Here is a 24,514-nt window from a genome sequence, read left to right as displayed (position 1 = left end):
TTGTACAGGGTGAATAAAAAGTCAAGACCCCCCCTTCTAATATTTTTCCAAGTAAATATACAGAGATATCCTTTTGGTGGTCAAGCAATCTTAGCAGGAAGTTCCATTTTATCATTTTGAATTTTTGAGTGTCCCCAAAAAGGGGGATTTGGGGGGCAACTCAAATATTTTAAATGTAAACCCCCTTCAAGTGACACCTCATTTTGAAGTGTTTACAAAAACTTATAGAATGGTGAAAACTAGAGGTCGCTATCTCTTCTCTATCCAAAATGGTAGCCCGTCAAATGTTGTGGAAAATCAATGGTAAAATTTTTAATATTGGCTGTCATTTTGGACAGAGAAGAGATAGCGAGCTCTGGTTTTCACCATTCTTTAAGTTTGTTTAAACACTTCAAAATGAGGTGTCACTTGATAGGGGTTTCTATTGAAACATTTTTAGTTGTCCCCCGAATCCCCCCTTTTGGGGGACACTCAAAAATTTTAAATGTAAACCCCCTTCAAATGTGACACCTCATTTTGAAGTGTTTACAAAAACTTAAAGAATGGTGAAAACTAGAGGTCGCTATCTCTTCTCTATCCAAAATGGCAGCCAATATCAACAATTTTACCATTGATTTTCCACAACATTTGACGGGCTACCATTTTGGATAGCGACCTCTAACTTTCACCATTCTTTAAGTTTTTGTAAACACTTCAAAATGAGCTGTCACTTGAAGGGGGTTTACATTTAAAATATTTGAGTTGCCCCCCAAATCCCCCCTTTTGGGGGGACACTCAAAAATTACAAAATGATAAAATGAAACTTCCTGCTAAGATTGCTCGACCACCAAAAGGATAACTCTGTATATTTACTTGGAAAAATAATAGAGGGGGGGGGGGGGTCTTGACTTTTTATTCACCAGCTGTATAATTGCTTATATGGGAAATTTGCTGAAAACTAATTTTTTTAAAAAGGTTGGCGGCATCTTTACTCACCAATTGCCCATCCACGTAGGCTATCCATATTGGCATATTGAATCCATTCAGGCCTGTGCGTGGAATGTATCCAGCACAGCAAGGGATGAGTCTGTACAGTACACGGGTGAACTTCTAATGATTAAAAGCAAAGTCAGGTACCAGGATTTGAACCTACAACATCAATTGGGCCTTGGGTCTAAAGTCCGTAGCGCTACCGACTGAGCCACTGATCCCCTAAGTCATAGTAGACTTTTTTATTTTACACTGTACTTAATACAATACACCATTAACTCTAGCCAGGATCTGAAATAAGTGTAGCCTATAAAGTTTATGAGGTTGATTTATTTGTTCCGTCAGGTAACTGTGTGACACTCTCGCCAGGCTTGGTGATGAGAGACATGGCTTCTAGGTATGGAGGTGACAGAGGCGCCTGGGCAGGAGCAGTGTATTGGTACGGCTTACCATCCAGCTGCAAAACAAACATTATGTTTTGTCATCAACTTCTCTGACAATTTATTGTATAATATGAAGCAACATACAGGACGCCTAAAGGCTGTTGATAGCAATTTAATTTTTAACCCTCCGAGTGTTATTTGTCGATGCTTCGACACATAACACACTTTGTGTAGTGTTTTGTGTCGATGCATCGACTCACAAACACTGTTTACGGCGAAGGCTCTATGACAGACAAAATCGGATTGAACTGGATCGAGTTAGGTATCGTTTTATTTGGCAGATTCAGAGCTTTCTCCGGAGGTCTGTCTCTAAGCGCTTTTCATTTTAGTTCCGAAAATATTGTAGCAGACAGCTGACGTGCGTATTTGTAAACAGCTTGGTTAACCTCGCACCGATGACTGATGTGTTTTATGACGTTTATCATTGTTTTAGTGTTAAAAATCAAAAGTAGTGATATACGTGGTGCATTATAAGAAGATTTAAGTGATTTTGAAGGGCTCGTTGATGATCCTGAAGAAGTGGGTAGTGATATTGATGTAAATTATCTGCCAGATTCCTAGCTATGGTTAGGCTATGCATTCTTAGCTAAACGCTATGTACTGAAATCTGTTTTTTGCCCATAACTTATTTATTTGCAAATCTACTTCCTTATATTATTATATATTTGTAATCCTCATAAAATTTAGAACAAAGTGGCTATTTTCAAATATTTATAGGCCTATAATTTATACAATTTCATTGAGCGTAAACTTATTTTTTTTTTTTTGAAAATTTTGCAAAATATTTTTTTTACCTAAAAATTTGTTTTGAAACAAATGTTCCTTATGTTTTATGTATAATATTGAAGCCCATGATTTTCCAAACAAAATGGTATATAGAACAGTATAATTAACATTGTTTTCAAGCTTCTCAGATCCGTTTTAATAAAACCTTGCAAATGAGCAAAAAATAGGCAGACATTAAGGCCAAAACAAGGGACACTCGGAGGGTTAAAACGTTTTTACTAGCTCGCTTTTTTGTCTGTTCAGTACAAATTTTGCAATCGATTTTAAACCAACTTCCCGGGGAGCTTGAAACTTGAAAATTGAAATATAGCTCACAAATGGATGACAATGTGTACTTAATTATTATTTAATCATTTTATTTTTGTATTTCGCTTGGTCTACACAAGGCCACACTAAAAAAACAGGCCGTAATGCTCGTCCAGCATGACGTCACGATAGAAGACGGCAATGACGTAATTTTGCCGTTTGTGATCAGCTGCTTGTTTTAATCTTTCATTGGAAAATAAATAAATAAGTACTTATACGTCATAGCCGTCTTCTATCGTGACGTCATGCTTGGCGAGCATTACGGCCTGTTTTTTTAGTGTGGCCTTGGTCTACACCACATGGGCTTCCAAATGTTTAAGTTTAATGTTTACAATTTGGGGGATGTAAATATATCAATTGAAGTCAGCTGTAAATACTTTAATTTGACAGTTTGTTTAAAGAGCAGAGGTTAAGAGGTACAGGTTCTGCTCTCGAGAGATTCTTAAGTTTTATGATTATGAGAATAGTAGCAACAACATGTGATTACAGTTAAAAAGGTTTGATTATGTAAGCCTTAAAAAATAGATTTAAAATACTTACACATTTAAGACTAAAAAGTATAAAATAATTTATAAATAAAAAAAACTTTTTAAAATGCCACCGTTTTTAAACACACTAAAAAGTAGAAAATCATGTATAAATTTGTGGAGAGAGAATAAAAACTTGTAATATTAAAAACGAAAAACGTGGGGCGCATGCAATAGATAATAATAGTAAATTAGCTCAGTATTTTGACTTTTGAATGGTGATTTTGTTTTATACAGTCGGGATAGTAAAAGCTTGGCTTGAGCTCGATTTCCTGACTAGGTGCTTGATCACTCGAGCTTATAGGCTAGGCTAGTCTTACTTCGGAAATTGCGCACCTCAAATTTTGGTTATTAATACCAAAGTGGAAGGCAATATTTTAAAAATATTTTTTTCCTATTCGGTTAAAAAATGGCAAAACAAAAATAAATAAATGATAGGTGCAGTGGGGCAAGAGGGTAGTGGGGGTATGTGGGCCTTAATAAAAAAAAAATCTAAACCTAATTGAATTTCAATGAAAATCTTGTATTATGCTTAGTTTCCTAAAAGCAATACCAAACATCAGCAAAAAAGGATACTTGGTCCATGTCTTATATTTCTTAATTTTTTTGTTCTAGACTATAAGACAAAATTTCCAATAATTAACCTTCCAGAGGCCGCATCACGGAAGTAACCTCCAGGGATGTTTTATTTTTTGGGATTATATTATTTTGAGTGGTGTCGGTAGTTCTAGAATCGAGTGAAGGTCAAAACTCACCCCTACTATTTTATATTTGTTAGTTTTGTTCAGTTTTGTAAGAGGCTCTGGAGGTAGCTTCTGTGTGCGTTCTGCCGATTCTTGTACAGCCTGGAGGCAACTTCTTTGTGCGACCTCTAGTTTAGTGTGTATTTACGTTGATTATTGCGTGTAAATAATCATCTTTTACAATTCATGACATTATTTAGTAAATATATAGTTTTGAAAAGATGAGTGAATAAGTTAAATCTCTAATCTCTAATCTGTTCACTCTTAGCCAGTGCTGAAAGGGAGATTCACGAACGACGTATGTACAGAGACATTTAGTATTAAGATACCCATTATGTTACATTACTTAAAACATCAGGTATTGTGAATGTTAACATCTAGAACCACATTATAGGACATTGTGGTAAAATTTAAATTAACTTCTTGAATATATTCTTGTAAAAGATTTCTTCATATACTTTTATGTTAGAACAATTGATAGAATAATAGTTTAATTTTATATTTATAAAATATATTTAAGTTATTTTATAATTAAGAGTTCACTAAACACAATTTTGATGTTTAAAATTAAAAATAAAACTTAATTTGTGCACTAAAATACAAATTTTACTTCATAAATGTTTTTTTTTATTGACCGGGAAGTAACTTCAGGTGCACCCTCTCCTGTTTTGAAAACCAATGCGCCTCTGAAAGGTTAACATTGATTTTGCATAAATTAGGACTCTAGTACCCAACTTGCACTGTAATTGCCGTGATGATAGGGTATGTGGGTTTTATAATTTATTGGTAAGTGCATCTTGATCACACATATTTTGTGGTCTTGGTGCAATATTTTTGTAAATATGAAAATACATTTTGTTGGCCGAATTGTTGGAATAGGCCTTTTTGGAAATTCTTTCCTAATCAAATTTAAAAGGAATAAGAACAAAAAACTCATTACACTGCCTTTGTTTGGCTAGAAGGAGAAGATGATTAAAAGTGTGTTTTTTTATGATTTTCAAGATTATTTTATGTTTGAGCATTATTACCTACTAGCAGAGTACCCGTTCTTCGTACGGGGTTGGCGTATAAGCAAGGCCCCACTAGAAAAACAGGCCATACTGCAGCACAGACAGCGCAACACTACGTCACAGTGGTGGATAGTTGTACCATTAATATCTTACCATTAATATCTTACAAAGAGCCAGCTTGCTTATTATTTACCTAAAACATATGGGAATGGCAAAGGCAATGAATTCATCAATGGAATCTATCCACTAGTGTGACATCATGGATCCTGCAGCATGGCCTGTTTTTCTAGTGGGGCCTTGGTATAAGTATAAAATGCTTATTGCAGTTATACTCTAGCTTTGCGTTTGCAATGGGGGAGGCATGAGAGAATTTGTTTCTTTATATTTACGGTATGCTATAGTATTACAGATATAGTATAGTATTACACATCTACCAAATACAATTTTTACAATCAACCTCATAGATTCAGAGGGAATTGAAGGGAATTTATTGTAGTTTTAGAATATGTAATAATATTGTATCCCATTTAATTGTCAATTGCCAAAAACAGCTGTTTATCATCTAGTCAGGTGACCAAAACATTCCACCACCAAAATATATTTTGAACTCTCTAGTATTTCAAACTATGTTTCTCGCTAAATAATACTCGCTCAATAATGTTTTATACATGAAAATAAATCCTCAGAATCTCATCTTTCTAATGGTATAAGATTGATAGCGATTCAATCCGTTGGGGAAGGAATTAATGCGCTGCCTGCAGGACTCTTGGGCAGCAATTAATTTTACCGAAATTTGTAGACTTCTACTCTAAGTGTTATGAAAATAAAACCTTAGGGAATAAATTAATAATTCTTTTACTATTTTGTTCACAGTGAAATTGTCTAAAAAAAGTCGTAATTTGATAATCAAAACATAAAATAATAAAATAATTAAATAAAAAAATCATAAAAAATAAAAAAAAATTTACAATTTTTCAAAAGTAAACTTTATTTACAAATCCCAAGGTCAATCCAGACATCAAATGGCACTATTGTTATAAAGTTTAATCGATTTCCTACTTAGAAAATCACAAGTTGTTTATTTTTATAAGTAGGCCTAGTTACATTGAAAAAAATGTTTGTTTTACCTTACACACAGCTGATTTCGGGTGACATCTGGTTTCCATGGCAACACAACTTTGTTTGTTATTCGCAAAAATAAATGGGACAATATACAAAACAAGAAGCAAGATATTTATAAACATCAGAAAAGTAAGAAGAAACAAAAAGGTAATAATAATTAAATACGTGCGGCACTCGTAAATCAGCCGCTGGGCCTGCAGCAGCTGCACGAGTAACGCTTGTAAGTTGGCGCCAATGGGTTAAAACGATTTTCATAATTTAACGATAGAAAAGCCCGACCCATGTCGTCTCGGTCGATAATCGACCAGCGCCACTGAGGACTCGCGTTTTAGTGGTCGATAATCGACCAGCGCCAGATCTAGGGTTAATCTCCCCCTGCCCAAGGAAAGTTAAAGGACAGAACCAGGTTCACAGAAGAATTTTGTAAAATAATTCAACCCAATTGGCTTAGTATTTTTTCACTCACCCGTAACAAACACTCATACATACATATGGAAACCACATATACAACATATACAACAGATTAAATTACCATGTTGTCTTGAAAAGGAACTAAACTCAATGAGAATAACCACAGTTAATACACATTGTTGTCTCTCACCTCCAGACTGTAGTTGGTGTCAGCGTCATAGCACTCATAGCCACTGAGGTCTCCACAGGCTATGAAGGGTATGATCAGCCTGTCTATACCCTCCAGCTGGGACCAGTCACAGTCTGTGTTGTCCAGTAGAGGGTTGGTCATGGTAGGAGTGAACCCTACAGGTGGCCTATAGTCTTGGCAGACGACAAACGCTTCTGCAAAACAAAAATATCTTCATATGCAGAGCATTATTGCGGAGTTTCTAAGCTATAGTCATCTTTTCCATACATGCTGTTTTTATAAATCCCATACAAATTACAAGTAGGCCTATAGAGATGAGAGATGCATTGTTTTCGGACACAAGGTGGCAGCCCTGCTTCCTTTACTTAATTACAGATTAGCTGATCGTGATGAGTATTGCTGCATGGTTGGTTTAGTGATATTTGGAATTTACCTAATGTAAATAAGACTCAACATTGGGTTTCACAAGTTCTAAGATAAGGCCTAGGTATTATAGAATAATTAATTTAATGAAATAAGGAATTGTATGTCAAGAGAGGTTTTAAATTATGTTTTCAGGTACAGTATCTAATAAATCAACAATAGGCTATGAAAAATGTAAAATGATGATTAATTTTAAACTTAGTTTTTCCAATGAATATACATGAATCCTACAATCTAAAACAAGCGCATATACGGGCAAACTTTTTTTTTCTGTAAGAGGATTTTTGATTTTTTCTTTGATATGGGGTATTTGGCCATGAGAATTCAATTGGAGTTGGTGACAAGGATGAGAAAAAATCCAGTTTCTACCCTACAGGCCTTGAAAGTGCCCATGTTATCGCGAATACCTTTTTGTAGCTGAAGTTAACAAAAACAACTCATACAGATTATTTTTACCGTCATCATTTTGATTTACGTGTAAACAAAAATAATTGTATTGGTTATTTTGGACTAAACATTTTAAAGAATAGTTATATTCAGTTTGGTTTTAAGTTTTAATACATATTACTGTTATTAATGTTTTCAAGGTTAATTTACAAGATTAAGAATACTAGGGTTGCTTTCAGAGAGGTGAAAGCCAGTTGAGCGGAACAAACGTGATTTGATATTTGTATAAGTAACTAAATGTAAAAAAGTCAATAGATGTATTAATGCTTGTTTTATTGATTAATTAAAATTATAATAATTCAAATTTGTTTTTACTACATCTTGTTATTCAGACACCTCTTCCAGAAGTGTGTTATGGTAGTTTTGACCAGGAAAATATTACAGTAGTTGGAATCTGATATTAACATCCAAAAAGGGCATTAAAGTATAAAAAAGAGAAAGGAAATTTAACATTCAAATTCAACTGTAGCCTACAACAAAAACATTGGTCTTCATTTTTCACCCTTACAATCGGTTAAAGTATTTAAGTATAAAAAACAGTAACTATTTAAAAAATGAGTATTAAAGTAATAAAGTATAACATCAGGAGGGGAAATTTGACATTTAAATTCAACTGTGCAACATAAACATTGGTCTTCATTTCAACCCTTTCAATCGGTTAAACACAGCTTTCTTTGCTGAAAATAATTTATGATTGTTAATAACAAGTATTCTTGATATGATTGTAATGTAACTGGAATGTAGGTCTTCTACCATTATTGACCTCACAAATGTAAATAAATCCAATTCATATAAAATAGCCTTTCTAAATGTACAATGTCTAAGGATTAAATTCAATTTGATGCCAGTCTTCTGCTCTGAGTCATATCTTAACATCCTATGTATAAGTGAGCATTGGTTGGCGGAAGAGGAAATTGATTTTTACTCTAAATTCGAAAACTTTCAGCTAGTGGCATGCTACTGCAGAAGATTACGTCTAGGTGGAGGTGTGGCTATCTTTGCAAATGAAGACCTAGAAATAAAACCCCTTGATTTGGAAAGTTATTGTGTCGATCTAGACCTCGAAGTGACTGGCATTGAACTATTAGAAACATCAATAATAATTCTGAGCATATATCGATCTCCAAATGGCCACATTGGCAATTTCTTTGAAGGGCTGGACACCTGTCTCTCCGACTTTTCAAGTTTGAATAAAACAATAATACTGGGAGGAGATTTTAACATTGCCCTAAATTGTGACGAAGCCCACACAAGAACCTTTGCAAACATACTACGAGCACACGGCCTATTTATTACCAGCGTTGCACCGACAAGGGGAGATCGATGTCTGGACACGATTGCAACGAACCTGGACCTGTGGGACTACGAGGTTGAGGTGACTGAGCCTCTGATTGCGGACCATGGAGCAGTGATAATTAGTACATACAACAGCTTGGTGAGTAGCACTCCTATTTTCCCTGCATGGCACCTAGAGTATGCACGAAGCTTTAGATTAATTAAAGAGGATCACCTTCCACAGTTCAGAGAAAGCCTATCACAGATTGACTGGACCTGCGTCTTACAGGTTAGTGATCCTGAAGAGTCTTTTAAGCAATTTTTTAATCTAGTCAATGATAGTTTACCATCACTTCCCTTCTAAGACAGTGAGAAATTCATCCAATAGGCCTAAGTTTGCTAAGGTTAAACAGGGAAAGTAAGATGTTAAGATATGGTATACACCAGATCTGGCTAGGTATAAGAATTTAGTCTTAGCCTTAAGAGATAGATACCTATCGGCCTCCTGTCAATACAGAAAAGAACAACTTCGTCTTATGTACAGTAAAGCTAAGAACTCTTATAAACTTAAAGTCGATGAGGCCAAAAAGTTGTTCAATGTTAAACAAATTGAAACTGCTTTAAATCCCTGTAAGGCAGCTTGGTCCCTTGTAAATGAGTCCAGGGGGAAAACCAAATCCAAAACCATGTTGAGCAACGCTAGCCCGGATGAGTTTAATAGGTTCCTGCTTGATAATATCAATGAAATTGTAAATAGTATTCCAAATACAGATCTGAATCCCCTGAATAGTATAAGTCAACTGATGTCTCATGTTAGCTTGACGGAATGGAAACCAGTAGATTCTGTGTATATAGTTAATCTAGTTTCAGGGCTAAGACCTACAAGTAGTCAAGATATTTATGGAATGACAACAATAGTCCTTAAGGCACTGGTGTGTGAAATTGCATATCCCCTAGCTACGGTCATCAACAAATGCTTAAAAGTAGGGGCCTTTCCCAATATTCTAAAGGTGGCTCGTACGGTTCCCATATTCAAAAAGCTTAGATCCTTGCAACCCGTCCACCCGTCCAACTTAAACAGCTATCGGCCAATCTCGTTGATACCTGTCTTTAGTAAAGTTTTTGAGTCTGTCATTAAAGATCAGCTGGTAAATCACTTTGAATCTGGAAATCTGTTCTCAAACTTACAGCACGGGTTCAGAAGGAGCCATTCGACAACAACTGCTGTTACAGAACTGGTCAACAGAGTGCAAGCGGCTTTTGAAGCATCTGACTCGCTGGCCTTGACACTGTGCGACTTAAGCAAAGCTTTTGATTGTATATCTCACAGCATCTTGACAGGGAAACTTGAACGTTACGGGGTGGGGGGCGTTGCTCTCTTGTCCATTAAGTCCTACCTGGAAAATAGGCAGCAAGTGATATCACTTAGCGGTGCTCAGTCAAAACCTTTGCCAATCCAACATGGTGTTCCTCAGGGATCGGTACTGGGACCAATTCTATTTCTGGTCTCAATCAATGACCTTGACTTGAGTGGCTCAGCACTAAGATTTGCAGACGACACTACAATTTTGTCACTACAACACTACAACAGGTTCTACTTCTGCTCAAGCTCTCGACAACGCAGAAATTCTTTTCGAGGAAGCCAAGACATGGTTCTCAGCCAATAAATTCAAGCTGAACGAGGGTAAGACACAAAAGATCGTGTGTACGCTAACTAGACATCCTCAGATTGAAACTAAAGTTAATCTGCTTGGTTTCACTATTGACCCCAAACTGACATGGTCTGAGCATATTGAAGTTGTATGCAGAAGGTTATTGAGAGTTGTGTGTCTGCTAAGAAAGCTGTCTAAGCTGGTAACACCACAATACCTACTGGTCGTCTATCACGCCCTCTTCCATAGCGTGCTAAGCTACAGCCTGCTGCTTTGGGGGCATGCGCCTAACTGCCATGAAGTTCTTCTAGAGCAAAAGAAGGCTATCAGGATAATAACGTTTAGAAAACGATTGGACCACTGCAAGCCTCTTTTTATAGAAACCAAAATTTTAACAGTTTACACAGCCACTTTGTTCTATTATGTGCATCATATGTAAAAAACAACATTCAAAATTTTCCGACCAGAAATACAGTCCATACGTACAGAACAAGACATAATCAGGAAATATACCTTCCCTTTTGCAGGCTCTCTAAAACTAAAAATGCTTTCCCGACCATAGCGCTCAAGATTTACAACAATTTGCCCCAAGAAATTAAGAACCTTGAAACAAGGAAGTTTGACAAAGTGTTGAAGGCATGGCTAGTAGGAAGGCCACTCTATAGCCTGGATGAGTTTTTTAAAAACTAAACCGAAACTAAATTGAGGCTACATCCACCGCCATAAGTTACATGTACATATATATAAATAGTAAGATACAAGCGTATCAGTCAGTATTTTATTTTATTTTTATTAATTCTAATTGACACAACCTATCCGGCATTGCTGGTCTTGGTGAAGAAGAAGGTAATTGGGACGATTTAGAGACGGCATTTTAATACTGGCCTTAATAAAACCATTGACCATTGGATACAGAAGATTTTGATGAAAAAGCTGGCTATAAATTTAACATGGGGATGGAATGTCTAGTTGTATTGATAAACAAAGATAAAACATAGGCCTACGAAAAGTGTAGGGCTATTTTAATGCAAGACTCAAATGTAAAACACCTTTAAAAGACTAAAATGAACTGAATTATCAATCATGTATTTCAATGTGTAAAAAAGTAAAAACTGCAAAAAGACTAATTTATTGAACAATAAAATAAGATGGCTGAAATGTAGGTCTAAACATAAGTAATTTAAGTAAACATCGCATTCAGCTGATTTAAGTGAAAACAGAATAATAATAAGAAGGGAAGACATGCCTTAAATATACAATGTAGATAATATAATTAGAAATAATTAGTAGCCTACTTCTGGACAGGCCTAGACAATTGTCCATACCGTGGTTAAAAGTGTACTTCTATAAACCCAGGTAATTAATGATTTACTTATTATTACGGTTGTTACTGGACGTATGTATAGTCCGTGGCTTGGCAATCATATAACAGTATTTATATAGGTTAGGCTACTATTATCAACATTTGAAATTAGGTACTGAATTGTTACCAAATTACTGTTTCACAAAATGCAGATTCCATTTTCAGCCGAGCCATTAAAATGAGGATTTGCCAAACAATTATTAATATTACAGAATAGTATTTAATGATATACAACTTTTCACATTTCATAAATTATATGTTAGTTTTGCTATGGGCAAAGGTCCAAATCCAAATGTTCTTTTCTTTTGGTTTTATGTAGTAATTTGCTAGAATCATTGACTTTATATAAAGTCAATGCTAGAATACAGAAGATGGTTTGTTAAGACCAAATGCAAACATTTTTGAAATCGTTTCCCCGTTTAACCAACTATTCCAAAAGATAAAAATTATATGGTGCAACACAAATAAACAACTCGATCACCTACCTATAACCTACACTTTACCTCCCTAATCTAACCTTACTTCAAAACACTTAATGTAGTCACGAATACTCATAAACCCCGGCCTACCTTCTTCACATGCCTAAATTAGATCAGTGTTCAATCTGCGTTTTATTAATAAGTGTAATAACTTACTGCACCGTCGATTTAATTCAACATTATATAACCTGTGATGTATTATCGGATTAAATATCGATTTCGATGCGGTTCGATATATTGCTTATTAAATCCTGATTTCTAACATTGGTTGTTTCTACTCAGCTGGCAACACAAATAGGTTCCCAAAAAATTAGTCACTGGTCCGTATCCCTCCGCTCCTTGTTTATGCTCCGCGCATTGAGAAAGTAGTTCCATATATTTTCTCTATTTTCAGTGAATTTCGCGCCTTAAAAAAATGTTTTAACGGCATTTTAATGATTATTAAAATTATAGGAATGGTTTAAAAACATTTAAAAGAAAAGTCTAGAAAGTTCAGAAATACCTTATGATTCTCTTGTTTACATTTTTCTTGTAAACAAAAAACTGTCATATGGCAACTTTAGTCCCATAAGCCTAATGTTAAAATTTGGAAATTTTAAGATCGTATTAAATTGCATTAGCATTACCTAATTGAAATTTGTTTGTTTAAAAACCCTCTCACTATTAGTCTAAGTAATCTTGTTAAGTTTAGCTGAAATGTGTTCTGCCGTTATTGAGTGATGTTGCTTTATTTGTTGCATTGAAGTTGATCCAAAAGAAATACGCTCGCTTCGCTCGCTCCGCTCAATAACCTCAGAAGTGAATATAAGTAATCTGAAAGGGAGTAAAGCTACAATCGATCCTCAGGAAACATATTTCACCTCCTCGTCTTCACCGAGCCAGTTCCAACCAGCTCATACATCTCACCAAATGTCTCAAAACCTCGTCCATGTCACGTTTCTAAGAACAAAAGGTGAGAAATAATTTAAGGTCTTATGGCCGTGCAAAAAAAATGAACAACAGGTCGATCATCTTGAGCAGGATTGTCGACGAATCGCTGCTCAAAGTTTGGAAGAACGCCAGCGCAATGCAATTCCTCAAACCTCTAAAGTCGCCATTTCAGCTGATTTTGGATATTCACCATTGGAACCGTTAGACGTACAGTAGAGTCCCGATAGTCCGAAATGGTTGGAGCCGGGCCCATTTCGGATTACCAAATATTTTGGATTAAACGTTTTGTTTTTTTTATTTTTTGAAATTTTTTTTTCGTCTTAGGACGCAGGCATGAGCCCGGGATTGTTTTTCACATTACTTAAGACTAGACCTAGTGGCTGCAGCATTATCACTTAATAAAATCCATTTGTGATTTGGCGGACGAAAATGAAAAATGTTAATAACAAATACCCCCGCCGCAGCAAACCTGCAGACTAAGCGAATTTCCATTTGACTGAATGGATTTACACTGAAATGTCTACTTAAAAATAAAACATTTATTCCCGATTTAAATCAAATTAGTTTAACAAGTACTAGGTTTGCTGCATCAGGGAGGGTAAAACTGTTTTTTTTTGTAAAATGTTAATAGACAGTAAGAAATAAAAACATTTTCCAAATTTGATCAAAATATGTTCATAAACAAGCAAACTACAACAGTTTACTTATTCTCCATAAGAATAACATGGGAATTTTAAATTTACAACTTTTTAGAATTTTCTCCGTAACCATTAGGCGCATAATAACGCATCAATATACTAAATTATTTGTTTTTTTAAGCTCTACAAAATGATTTGGAAAGAAATTGCTAAATTTTATGTTTTTTGGGTCAAAAATGGGAAAAACCTATTTTTACCCCATAAAACCCCCCGTAAACCCCCGTTCCCATGGTCCAATCATGCTGTATCGCGAACTCGTTCGAATAAACGTAGGTTTACACGTTTATACCAAATTTCATCAAAATCGGATCATTTTTGCTCGAGTTATCGTGCTGACTGACACATATATATATATGAATTTGAACGGGTGGTGTTTTTGGCCTCTACGGACCTCAAAACGAAAAAAAAAAAATCGGTCCCGCGTCCAGGTCTTACCATGAGTACTACGGTAATAGCTTATTCCCTATATGGGAAATTCGCTAAAATGGTGAAATATTTACTAAAATACTCTACAAAAAAGGTCTATCTCGCCCGGCCGCTACAGAATACTTTGACGAGGTACAGCTAACTGTGTTAAAAGTTTAATAAAAACAAAATTTAAAAAAAATTAAAAAAATTTTAAAAAATTTAAAAACTTTTCAAAAAACTTAAAAAGTTTTTAAAATTTGTTTATAAAAAATTTATTTTTTGGTTTCGGATTAAGCGGACTTTCGGATTACTGAAGTTCGGATTATTGGGACTCCACTCATGAATGCACACGACGTGTGTCCGAACTGATCCAGGGGGTAGTTTTTTAACATCCAAACTGATCCGGAAATCTGACGGGTAGAAATTGGGGTAAAAAAAAAAATAAAAAACGCCTGCAGAAAGGCAATGTAATACCCGCAATTCAGCAGCACATTGTAGTTGCGTTTCCTTTGCAAAAGCGTTCTTATTTAATTAATTCTTTAAATGTTAATATTACATTAATTATATTATTATTTGAGAAGTTTTGTTAAGTGTAAACACTAAACAGTGTGAGGCATGTTTTACTACTATAAACAAAGCCAAAACAAGCACTATTTTATACAAATTAATATTGCTTATATTATGTGATTTCTTTTATTTTAGGATTAGTTTTACTCTATCCTAACTGATATCACCATGTTTCCTAATCGTAAGCATTTTTAATAAGTTAGGCGTAACTAATATACATTTTAATGCTGATGTTTTTTAGTACCGGTAAAAGATTTGAAATATTCTTGCCTATTATTATTATTTTTGTATTTAAACAGTCATCTAACAATGTTACAAAATCAGGTAAAGATGTTAAATGTGCGTATGAGAAGGGAAATCCCGTCTCGTCTCAAACTAAAAATCTAATCTCGTTTATTCCTAGTATTTTGTTATGCAATGGCAAATAGAAAATACTTTTATAAACAATTCAGTGTAAGCTTTACATTTTGAGTTGAATACGAATCTGCTTACCAATACTTGAGTTACGAGAGCTCCTGGGTTTTGCAAGTGTCACTCTTGGGAAGAATATTTTGAGCTGTGAGTAGAGTAGAGATACATCACGGCCTCTGAAGATCTTGGCTACAAATGTGCCTCCCTGTTTGAGGATATGAGTGGTGATGTTGAGAGCTGCCAGTAGCAGTTGTCCCTGGATGTACTCGTCAATGTCATGCAGCCCAGTCACTGAACAATAAAACTTAATCATCAATTGTCTTGGAATAAGTGAAAGCCTATTCATATATTTGTTTGGAACTATGTACTTATCAAGTGTTACGTCTTATGGGCCTAAAAATCATGCTAGTAAAAGAGATAGCAATCCACCGTCACGACTCATGATTCAAATACTAGATTTTAGTAATATTAACTTCGATTAGGTACCGGAAATATTGTATGCATTGAGGTAATCAACCACATTTTGTAACATATGCAATAGTCATATTATGGTTTTACCATTATTTTTACTCATTATTAAATAAAGTTACATATTTTAATATTTTTATAGTGTTACTCTATTTAACTGAGTGGGATGAACTGTCGCAATCCTGGAAAGTAACCGTCAATTTAGGCGGGTTTCACCTATTATTTAAAAAATAAATAAAAGATAACTATACTTAATCGCAAATAACTCAAAAAACGTTAGGTTTAGAGAAAAATTGTAATAGGTAACCAAAAATGTGTATTTATAAATGGGCTACATTTTCCTTTTGAAGCTTTTTTCTGTATCTCTAATAATAAAGAAGGTACAGCCAAAAATACAGAAATAAGCCACCATTTTTGAGGATGGCGGCCTTAGCACAGCTTAAATTTTAGGGAACTTTTAAGAGGGCTTTATCTTGTCAGTTCAAGATGGCGGCTAAACATAATAATGTTCCTGAACATGCCTCTACGGTACAAGCTCTCAACATTCTAAAACTATTTTTTTCCAATGATTGTGTGCTTGTTGTGCTCTTACTTGCAGTGGGTGGAGCAACAAAACTTTTAAGCTGTTATTTAGAAGTTAAAATCACATGAGAAAAAGACTAATTTACACATTTTCAAAATTATTTTGGAAGTACTTAAAAAAACACATACAAAGTTTCAGTTCAGCCAGTGCATAGTTTGGATCTTTGTGAATGTTTTACAGTTTGTTTCAAATTGATTAACACTTTAATAATGCAAGGAGGTTCTTTTTTGTAGGACCATGTTTATGCAAAAACAGCCGGCGGGTGGAACCCTCTTAATATTTTCAAAAGGAAGATACATCCAACATCTGTTGCAATTCCGTGCAATTCCAATTCCTTGCTTGTACAATTTTTTGTTGTTGGTCAAAACAGATTTTTACAGTAGCCTACTAATATTTAAGTGAAAATCAAATCAGGCAATTGGAAATTCGCTTAGTCTGCGGGTTTTATGCGGTCCCGTATTTAAGATCACCACTGTAAGCTATTTTTATTTACAGTCTCAGAAACTTGTCCAGTAAGTTGGCAATTCAGTTAGACAGAGTTTTGAAATATAATGCTAAATATTGACTTTATGAGGCCATGATAACTGTCAATTGGATGTACCTTAAATTAAAGGTAAATATTTCTTATTGAAATTGAAATTGTACTGCAGTGTGATTGTGATTGTAAGTATTTTAGATTAGCGAGATCCCACTGTGTGATCAAACCACAAGAAAAGTTATTAATTTTTATGATTTATAATTTATATTGCACCATATTATATTGAAGAGGTGAATATTATGTCTTAGGTTCAATTCTCTGAGGTATTGTTACCGTCAGGGGCTCCGTCACAGACCACTAGGTCAGCTGATTCACCCTTGAAGTGACCAATTATCTCCTCTGCTGTGGTCAGCTTGGTGATGTCCCCTTGTATTTGGACCACACCAGGCAGAGGAGCCATAGCTTGCAGGTCTACAGCTACGATCTTCACATCCTGGCTGTCTGGTTTACTGCAACAACGGCAATGGTTGGCAAACGGGTTATGTAGGTTTGTTTTACCTATATTGTAGTACATTCAAAGAACAGTTTTGGATGCAGAATCAGCTCGATCTTTGTCAGTAAGAAAGCGTTTACATAATATTCATCCTTCATTTTTATTGTTCTTAAATGTTATCGTTAACGTGGTCTAATTGGGTCGGTATAACCAGGCTGTATAGGGTGACATGTCGACCTGATCAGGCTGACACCCTGGAATGCGACGTTTCAATATTTTGCCACTAGACGTCTACTTCTGGCACCCAGAGGTGCCCATCCCCCCAAACCCTGAGGCAAGATCCCCCGCAAACTAAAGGAGTAGTTACCCTCCCAATTTATGCTACCCTCTATTTAAAACTACCCCCCCCCCTGCCAATTTCCCTCTCAATTTCTCCTTTACCACATACTTGAGGTAAAAAAAAACTTGCTGACAGTAAAAATGACATGTTTAATAGGAAACACCACACAACAATACAAAATTATATCTAACTAACTGGGTAATGGAATCTGTTGGCTGACAACATGTGCTTACTGACAATATGTATTGCAATAGACAACGTCCTCAAAACGTTTAACAATATACTAGGTGAATACTCTACCCTAACACAGTACTGTAACTGTACAATACATTAGGTGGCGTAAATTTGTACAGGGCATAAGCATTCAAACAACTTTAAGTGCATGAATAATACTTTGGTAAAACGTATCTTGTTTCAAAATTAGGCAGTCACGAAATAGGACAGACTAGGAGGGGTTGCTGGCCACTCTCAGGCCCAGGCTGCCTTCTACAAAAATACCTTTAACTGCCACCAGCACAAAAGGTTTTTGTGAAAAATTAATCTTATAATTAATTTTGATAGCGCCAGGATTTTGTTTCATATAATATGGAAATGCCCTTTGCTACGTCTGTCCCCCCCATCCAGTCATCACTATTTTTTATGGGGAAAAAAATATATAGGCCTTATATGATGTACAAAACCGTATAACTTATTTACCAAGAAAAGTAAAGAGAAATACAAAATAGCCTACAAGTAAAAGTAACATTTATTTGTGAAAGTGGAAGTGTTTGACCATTCAAATTAGCAGCAAATAGTTTTCTTCACTTCCTGCTAAAAAATTTTGGTACCGACCCAATCGGTAAAAAATTATTTCCACCCCAAAGGACAATGTTTTTGATGCAGAAGCCCATATATAAACCCTTACCAGTTAATACAAATTTAAAACAGTTTAATTAAAAGTCTAAGAAAAAAATTGGCAAAATAGTGATGAGTCTAAATATTATATTGTTGTCAGTTTTAAATTACCGGTACCCATCACCATGTGATGGCATCAGTTTAACAGTTGTAAACTGTTATAAAATTCATAGTTGTGAGGGCCTATACATTTTTATAAGTTAGAGAAACACTTTACTACCTACAAGCCCAAATTTTTTGAGGAAGAAGGTTAGGTACTAAAACATTTAGCAATGTTTGTATAAAGAAAACTGAGCATATAAGTTTGGTTGGTTTTACTAGGTTATTCCTAGTTTAGAACAGTTACATTTAAATATATTTTTTTAAATGATCGTTTGTTGATACTGAACAATATTTATTTATCGTAGCTGTCAGCTGATGTGTTTCAATTTGTTAAAACATGTTCGCGGCAGCATGGGAGCGTTCGCTCCCATACGGAACCCTAATGCCATCCTGGTGGGTGCGATCGCTCCCAAGCTGCAATGCAGTACGAAATGATTTATTTTTAAGCCAGGATTAGAGCTAGAAACTTGAAACCTCGCACAGCACTGCTTAATAGTATACTGTATTTTGTTGTGGTGGAGGTTGGTAGTAAATTTCCCCGTAAAATCCCCGTCCGGCAATCTCAAAAATCTACTTTTTGTCCCGTCTTTTTCCCTCCATTTGCAATACAATTCCAATGGGACCGGCTACGTTCCAAGCAGTGCTGCTTTCTGTGGATGTTTGGCGAACTACGTCGAATCTCGTTGTAAAGCAGGACATCCTCACACATTATTTGCTATTCGTCAGAACGAAATTGTAAAGCCAATCACACGCAGCAATCGGGTTTGTTTGACGCTGAGGGCTGCGCCGCACTGGGGATACGCCCGCCATTTGACGTGCCGCGTACGTGTTAATATCAATATATCGAGAAAAAAATCATCGATAATAATAAATGTTCCCTTTAACAAGAAAGTACCGCCTAAACTTTCAGTATAAGTTAAGCACAACTTGAGCTTGCAGTGCAAAAAAATTGCCTAGTACTTAAATGAACTGAGAACTGAGAATCTAATCATAAAAAAGTAGCTTGTCGAGTCGATTCAATACCCGGCTTTTAACTTCCTTGGTATCTTTCAAGTAGGCCCTAACTTAAAGTAAGCCCGACATGTCAAACCACTAGTGCCACAACAACACTTAACTAAAACACTAACTTACTGCAGCTTTTTGGCAAGAACTTGACTCCAGCTTCCAGGAGCAGCACAGAGGTCCACTGCTTTATTTACACCTGTAAAATTAGAGTTTAGGTTGTTTCAAATTATCATTTTAAACATTAAGGCCTATCAACTTTGTAGATTATCCTTAAAACTGAAAAAAAACTAGATATCACTAGATTTTCCCTAGATATCATCGACCAGAGTTTCAAATTTTGTATCTTAAATGTGAAGCAATTCTGCTTAAACCTCGACTCTGAACTGGTAGAAATTTACGTACCAAGTCTGAATGTGACTGTCATATGTGTTTATCATTCACCAAGTGGGAATTTCAAACTCTTGTGAACTCAATCAATCAATCAAGAAATTTATTTACACAATAATTAGCAATACATAGGATACAAAAGTGCAAAAACCACAAATAGTTTGTCTGCACTAAAAATATTGTTTCTTATTTACAATACAGTTTTGTCAGTTTGAATCAGTAGCATGCAGTTTTATGTGTCCTTAATTGTCTCTTGAGTAATTAATAACACTATTGGAGAGATGTCTGACTTCCCTGGAGAACAATTTTTCAAACTTGGTTTTGATGGGTGATATTAATGTTACCAACGAGGGGCCACTCGTGCATTGACAACATAGCAGTAAATCTGAATACCTGGGAATTACCGAGGCAGAGGTCAAAGTCTGGCCTTGACTGGTATAGTCCCGAGTTGTCTAGGCTAAAACAGCACATGCTCGCCCTGTAGGATAGGTTTTGCGAGACCAACCAAGCGGCGGACAAGGCAGCTTACCTAAACTCCAAAAAAGTCTACAAGCAAAAGATTGTGGAAGCCAAGAAAGAGGCAAATGTAAATCTGATGGTTTCAGCCAAAAATCAATGTAAGGCAGCTTGGGATGTGGTCAAAACGGCCACAAGAAACAGTCGGGCGATACAAAAACCCCTACATAATCCAGACCAATTTAATAGATTTTTTATTGACTCTGTGAATAGTATTGTAGCCGGTCTGAAATCTTCAGATCATAATGATATATTGCTGAATGTTGAGGTGAGTACCCAAATTACATCGTGGCAGCCTACTACCCCAACCGAGATTGAGAAAATTGTTGCTAGCTTTAAGAATTCAAACAGCCCTGATTTTTACGGTATGTCTACAACTTGATTGAAACGAGTGATAGGAAAACTTTCTCAAACCTCTATCGCTGGTCCTGAACAACTTTTTGAAGAGAGGTGTTTTTCCTCCCAGCATGAAAATCGCTAGAACTGTCCCCATCTACAAGAAACGGGAGAGAGATAGGCTATGGACAGCTACAGGCTCGTTTCTATCTTACCAGTCTTCGGTAAAGTTGTCGAGGCTCTGATGACTTAGCAGCTCTGTGAACACCTGGAGTCATATAACTTTCTGACGGATGGTCAATTTGGATTCCATAAGGGCTGAACCACAACAGGGGCGGTAATGAGGCTTGCAGGTTTGGTTGGCGAGGTATTTGAGGCTTGTAACACAGTCACCCTCACATTGTGCGATCTAAGCCGCACATTCGATTGCGCTAACCATACCCTACTGGTTAAGAAGTTGGAGAGTCATGGAGTAGGTGGCACTGTCCTCAAGACAATTGAATCATATCTTTTGGGTGGACAGCAGGTGGTCTCCATTGAGGGGACAATTTCAGCACCTCTAGAGGTAGCTTATGGAGTCCCGCAAGGATCTGTCATTGGGCCACTTCTCTTCCTATAGTCCTCGCCACCCTAACTTGAGGCAGCCTAAGGCCGCACGCCTTATATCTAGTGCGGCCTTGTGCTGCTTCAAGTTAGGGTGGCGAGGACTACAGTCATGATTAATGACCTTGACAAGACTGGAAATGTTGTATTGTTTCCGGAAGATACCACCCTTGTGTCACGAGGACTGCATGTTGATCAGTCTGTAGCAGGAGCGGAGCAAAACTTACTAGAAGCCTCGAACTGGTTTGAGGCCAATGGCTTCCAGCTGAACCAAACTAAAACACAGTCTCTTGTCTGCAGGCTAGCCAAACCTGCTCCTCCGAATGATCCGGGGAAGTGTTTGGGATTCACACTCGACCAAAAACTAACCTGGAGTGACCATATAGACCAAGTTTGCAGTAAACTATCGAGGGTATGCTTCCTGCTTCTGAAACTGAGTTATCTGGTCACAGAGAAATAACTGTTGAGCGTGTATTTCAGTGTGCAATTTTTCATTGCCATGTGAGCTATGGTATTTTGCTGTAGGGAAACGCACCAATGACCGAAGAAATATTGATCCTGCAAAAGAGAGCTCTGAGAATAATCACCTACAGCGATGATTTGGCTCACTGCAAGCCTATATTTGCCGGGCTGGGCATACTTACAGTGTTTATGTAGTCACTACTTAGGCTATATCCTCGCCTGCATAAAATACCCGTTAGACAATATTGAGGAGTTTCCTACCAGAGCAGCAACACATCAACATCTTAAGTTACTAGGCATTGTACCCGACTAGATGTCCCTAGAGTTAGGCTGTCAAGGACTTAGAAGGCCTTCAGTAATGGAGCAATAAATATATAGGCTACAATAAGTTGCCAAACTCTATCCTGCACCTTGAAAAAAGGAAACTCCTTAAGATGGTTACAGCGTATCTCAAATACAAAGCCTACTACTCTCGCTGAAGGAGTACTTTGAAGACCCGCTATTAGGCCTAGGCGGCCTAAGCCCAGCCATCAAAACTGGCTGGCCTGGCTGTATGCCTGTCCACAGCCGCCTCAGTTTAAATTATATGTTAATTGTATGTTGTATAGGTATGTGTAAATAATTGATTTTACTTATGTTTTAATGACGCTCCCCCATGGGGTAAAAGATGAAGAATCGGTAATAAGGTAATCGGTAAGTTACATCGATGGTTGACTTATAACATAATTTTCCTAAGCCTACCCATCTCAGATGGCAACTTTGTTTGTGAAATTAAGCTACCCTAAAAGCTAAATGGTTAGGCTAATTAAATTAACTTACTGTAAAACTCACCATCAAATATCTTAAATTGTTCGTCAATTTGTAATAGTTTAAAGGCACTTCTTGCTCTCCAGCCTTGTTCTTTAGCCAATCTATAGTAAATGTCACGTTTATCTTTTGATGATTTACCCATAATTATTTAACGTAGGCTAGGCCTTGTAGAAAATATTTTCTTCTAATCTCAAAACAGACTTTTTATGTCTCATGAAAAGTTGAACTTTATAATGTGCTAGGCCTAGTTGGTATTTCAATAACTGTCATAACCTCAAAAGGCATCGAGAAAAATCAAAACAGAAGAGGAAGAGAAGTTGTTTGTAAGTTTGGTTTGTTTATGTGTCAAGGAAGGAGGGTTTCCATGAATTCCACCTGGTTCTCAGATGAAAAACAGATTACAAGACGACATGTTTTTCTACTTCTCTTTCTTCCTTTTATTTAAGGTATGACATTTTCGCTTATTATACCATATACGGTGATTATTATACCATATACGGTGATAATAATATTGTCTACGGAACGAGACTCTGGGGTCACTCGCCTAAAGTCAACAAAATTCTGGTTCTGCAAAAGAAAGCGATGAGGGTACTTAGTGGAGCCCAGGATCTCGCGCACTCCAAACCACTGTTTCTCCAAAACAAAGTCATGACTGTATATAATGTATATATTTTTCAATGTCTCCTAGAAATTAAGTCCAATGAAATATACCTACCTAGAAATCAGCATGTACATAGCCATAACACTAGAAATAGGTTTGATATTTTCACTGTAAGGCACAGACTGAGTAAATCAATTAATTGTTTTCCTGTTACAGGTTGCAAGTATTTTAACCATCTGCCTCTTGAAGTGAGGCGTTTGCCTTTACAAAAATTCAAAGCCTTTCTAAATAATTGGCTCCTAGAAACACCTTTATTTGACTCTAGTGAGTTTCTTAAGACAGAGGTCCACCTGTAATTAGGTAATGCATGGTGTGTGCTTTTTTTTAACTGCTTTTTGATTTTATTTTCTCCAAATGTGCATGGTTTTAATCTGATTTATTTAACTTTTTATTTTGTATGCTATTTGACTTAAACTAAGCATGGTTTGATTTGATTGTTAACCAATCTCTGATGATGGTTTATTTTTATTTACTGAATTATGTATTGACATAGCCTATTATGTAATGTTTAATGGCCAAATAAACAATTTGAATTTTGAATTTGAATTTGAATTTATAGTCAATGGACAATGATACTACTGTAGTAATAAAGTTACTATTTCAATACTAGGAAGAAACAAGTATATTTATTTTAAAGTCTAATGAATTCTCTTGCCAAGCACACTTTTCTGATTGAACCTCTCTAATGATTGACAAAATGATGCTTTCCGACTTAGATACAGTACCGGTATCGAAAACGACGACTTGTGTTTGCTGGCCACCGCCTTCCATTCGCCGCAAAGAGGAAGGAAACCACCACTTGACGCGTCGAATGAGCTTGCCGCGGACTTCAGTTTCAATTCGATTTCGTCCGAGCACACGAACTCCCCGCTGGTTCTCTCTTTATGTCTTGAAGTATGTTTGTGGATCTTACCAGGCCGGAGAGGGATGCTTTTTTGTCACAAACCTCCGGATGTCTCATTCCAGGGTAAGTAACTGTTTATGTACATTTTTAAAACTCTGAATAACTTAACTACATCTGAGGAGTGTTTCACTAGCTATATTGAATATTAGTTTGCTCTGCACACGTCTTACAAGCTTCACTGTTTTTATTTTAAGAGTATGATATTATTTTAGTAATATTTTTAAATATTACATTCAATGACACCGTTATAATCGCCTGTTACAAATTTGTCGTTGTCCATAACCTTAAATTGGTAGTGTTTGGAGTGCTAAC

At 36.1% G+C, this 24,514-nt stretch overlaps 2 protein-coding genes across 6 annotated transcripts in view; one reads left to right on the top strand and one right to left on the bottom strand.

The window, feature by feature from the left end:
- Positions 1 to 1,281: 1,281 nt before the first annotated feature.
- LOC129005763 (putative tRNA (cytidine(32)/guanosine(34)-2'-O)-methyltransferase) lies at positions 1,282 to 23,001 on the bottom strand. Its single transcript, XM_054434769.1, has 6 exons — positions 22,659 to 23,001; positions 19,650 to 19,719; positions 17,023 to 17,198; positions 15,242 to 15,451; positions 6,508 to 6,701; positions 1,282 to 1,426 (listed from the first exon to the last, which is right to left on the bottom strand). Exons 1-6 carry the CDS (start codon positions 22,777 to 22,779, stop codon positions 1,286 to 1,288), a joined length of 912 nt encoding a protein of 303 aa, XP_054290744.1. The 5' UTR covers positions 22,780 to 23,001; the 3' UTR covers positions 1,282 to 1,285.
- A 1,151-nt stretch (positions 23,002 to 24,152) lies between these two features.
- LOC128983393 (protein FAM166B-like) overlaps positions 24,153 to 24,514 on the top strand; it is a 122,349-nt gene continuing 121,987 nt past the window's right edge. For all 5 annotated transcript variants that reach the window (XM_054402665.1, XM_054402667.1, XM_054402668.1 and 2 more), the window contains exon 1: positions 24,153 to 24,265. In XM_054402665.1, coding sequence (XP_054258640.1) covers positions 24,195 to 24,265 — 71 coding nt within the window. In that variant the 5' untranslated portion in view covers positions 24,153 to 24,194. The remainder of the gene's footprint in view (positions 24,266 to 24,514) is intronic.

Source organism: Macrosteles quadrilineatus, unplaced genomic scaffold, assembly GCF_028750875.1.
Source record: "Macrosteles quadrilineatus isolate MER2022 unplaced genomic scaffold, UCM_ALF_1.0 Scaffold_1__1_contigs__length_201487025, whole genome shotgun sequence".
Lineage (NCBI taxonomy): Eukaryota > Metazoa > Arthropoda > Insecta > Hemiptera > Cicadellidae > Macrosteles > Macrosteles quadrilineatus.
The sequence above is the reverse complement of the archived record's forward strand: the minus strand, read 5'-3'. Positions and strand labels throughout refer to the sequence as shown.